Below are 2,527 nucleotides of genomic sequence, written 5' to 3'. Positions count from 1 at the left end.
GTCATGACCTTGTGCCCCTTGATGGAAGGTACAGAAGAGGTCAGGTCTCCACCTAGCCGGCAATTTCTTATGTATCGGCCGAGGTGGTCTGGTCCGGACAAGGTTCCTCTCACGCAAAGAGGGAGGCAGCTCAGCATATTTCAGAGGAATCGGATCATACTGCGGTGTTTTCTGAGCCTGGTGATGTGGATTGAATTGCGGATGAGCCTGTCGTCGAGGCTGACCTTTCACCATATTCACTTCCTAGTCTTTCTTTTTTGAACTGCGAGTGGGGACACTTTCATTGACCAATCGTCCTTCTAGGAATCCTTTTTCCAACTGTACCACCATACCAACCATCTCAGCAAAGTTTTTGGGCGTACTTCCGACCATCTTCTCGTAGTAGAACTGATTGAGAGTTTTTAAGAAGAGCATGGTCATCTCTTTCTCTTCTATACACGGGCTGACTTGGGCAACGGTATCTCTCCATCGTTGGGCATACTCTTTGAATGTTTCCTTGTTCTCTTGATTCATAGCTTGAAGATCGCTTCGGTCTGGAGCCATATCCACATTATAACTGCATTGTTCTTATAACTGTATTGTTCCACAAAAGCATCACATAGATCACGGAAAGTTTGGATCCTTGTTTTGTCTAGATTCGTATACCATTTTGAGGCAGGACTAGCTAAACTCTCTTGAAAGAAATAGATAAGGACTTGATCGTCCTTGGCATATGCAGACATCCTTCTTACATACATTGTCAGATGTTTCTTAGGGCAGGAGTTCCCTTTATACTTCTCGAAATCTGGGACCTTGAATTTGTGGGGTATCTGGACATTCGGAACTAAGCACAGATCATAAACATTTTTCCCGAATTTTTCTTTCCCGCAGAGAGATTTCATCTCACGGTACATCTCATCATACTTCTATTATAAATCATCCACTTGATCATAGGCCCCCACACTCCCTGAATGGAAGATGGGTCCGTTATCTTACGGGATAGCATGAACCATAGGTGCTGAGTACGCCATAGTAGCTCGAGGAATTGTTGCAAAAGGCAGACGAACAGGAGCTGCATATTGAGAAGTAGGCATTGGCACTTTGGAGGCATAAAGGTGGAATACTTCACCAAGACTAATAGGAACACCCCAAGGACGACCTTTTGGCATGGAGTATGGTGGAGCACTGACAGATATCCTCCAATCAGGGACAGTAGAGACAGTTGCTTCGACCTGAGTGCTGAGAGGAGGAGGTGGCGGTGGTTGATTCTGTGTTGCCGCCAGTGTTTTCATTAGTTCATTCATTTCGTCCATCTTAGTCTGCATGGCTGCCATTTGTTCATGAAGTGCATGATTCTCTTGTTCAAGACCTTCCATTTTCTTTCTTACGTTAGCTCGAGTGTTGTAGATGCGAGTTGGCTTTGGACGGGACAGTCAGACCGCTTTTGAAATGGGTTGACCTTTTATGGAAGATAAAAATTTGTGAGACTCGAAAACGAGACTATGAAATGCAAAATGATGCATGATGCTTATACAAAAATAGACACATTTTTTTTATCAAAGGACTTGTCAAACTAATCGTAAACATCATATGGAACATTGTTTCATTTCATAATTTGAAATATTTCAAATAGTTCCCATTTCAAAAGTAAGAACGAAATCAAGGAAAAAGTTCTTTAACAAAAGTTAAAGCTTAGTTAAAAGTTTTGAAGTTTGGATTTCTTGGTGTTCTTCCTTACAAGGTCCGTTCATCTGTGATGTTTGCAAAAAAAAAACTTGTCTAAATCCTTTGATATTTTATGGAAAAAGTTGTTTATGAATGAATGCATGTATGCATGATTATGCTAAAGAACGGAGAAAACATGGTGAGGTTAGGTCCATAATGATGGAGTCAGGGGTAAACTCGTCATTTTGGCAAGGACTATGGTTCCATTTGTACTTGTATCACGGGTTCTACCAAGTTCCCAAAGTCTACAACCCCCTCCGAATTTAGTTGGGTGACGGGACAACACCCGGTCCAACAGTGTTCGTAGGAAAGTCTCATTTGAGTGTAGCATCACGTGTCGACTAATTCCAAGACAACACTTGGTTAGCCACCGCACTACTTCCTAAAAGGCTAAGATGGGTTAAAGGTAACTAAAGGTACTTAGCTTCGATGGATGCTTAAAAGTAATAATGTCTAAACGTGACAACACACACCGACATATATCACTCCAAGATCCTCCGCTAAGCGTGGCCATATCACATGTTCCTAAACACGAGAATACTCTCGGAATGTCACTATGGTTCTACCACTCCTATCTTATATTTCCCCAAGCCCGGGTTAGGACTTATCTCACCACTCACGTTAAAAGAAGAAAGAAGGAAGAAGGGAGAACATATATACAAGTATTTCCATCTTTTATTATTTGATTTTTAAGCAGGTTATAGCACAATAGTTAAATAAAGCCAAGTTAGGCTCAACCCTCTTAGGGGTCCCCAGTGAAGTCGCCATTTCTGTCGCGTCATTTTTTTTGGAGATCAAGGCTATTTGATTAGCTTTTGACTCA

At 41.8% G+C, this 2,527-nt stretch overlaps 1 protein-coding gene across 1 annotated transcript; it reads right to left on the bottom strand.

The window, feature by feature from the left end:
• Window positions 1-243: 243 nt before the first annotated feature.
• LOC146937490 (uncharacterized) lies at window positions 244-1,355 on the bottom strand. Its single transcript, XM_085749444.1, has 3 exons — window positions 990-1,355; window positions 646-809; window positions 244-556 (listed from the first exon to the last, which is right to left on the bottom strand). The coding sequence occupies exons 1-3, from the start codon at window positions 1,353-1,355 to the stop codon at window positions 244-246; spliced, it is 843 nt and encodes a 280-aa protein (XP_085605570.1).
• Window positions 1,356-2,527: the final 1,172 nt, after the last annotated feature.

Source organism: Medicago sativa, chromosome 3 (genome assembly GCF_051527215.1).
Source record: "Medicago sativa cultivar Bolivia chromosome 3, Bolivia_mono, whole genome shotgun sequence".
In the NCBI taxonomy this organism is placed as follows: domain Eukaryota; kingdom Viridiplantae; phylum Streptophyta; class Magnoliopsida; order Fabales; family Fabaceae; genus Medicago; species Medicago sativa.
The sequence above is the reverse complement of the archived record's forward strand: the minus strand, read 5'-3'. Positions and strand labels throughout refer to the sequence as shown.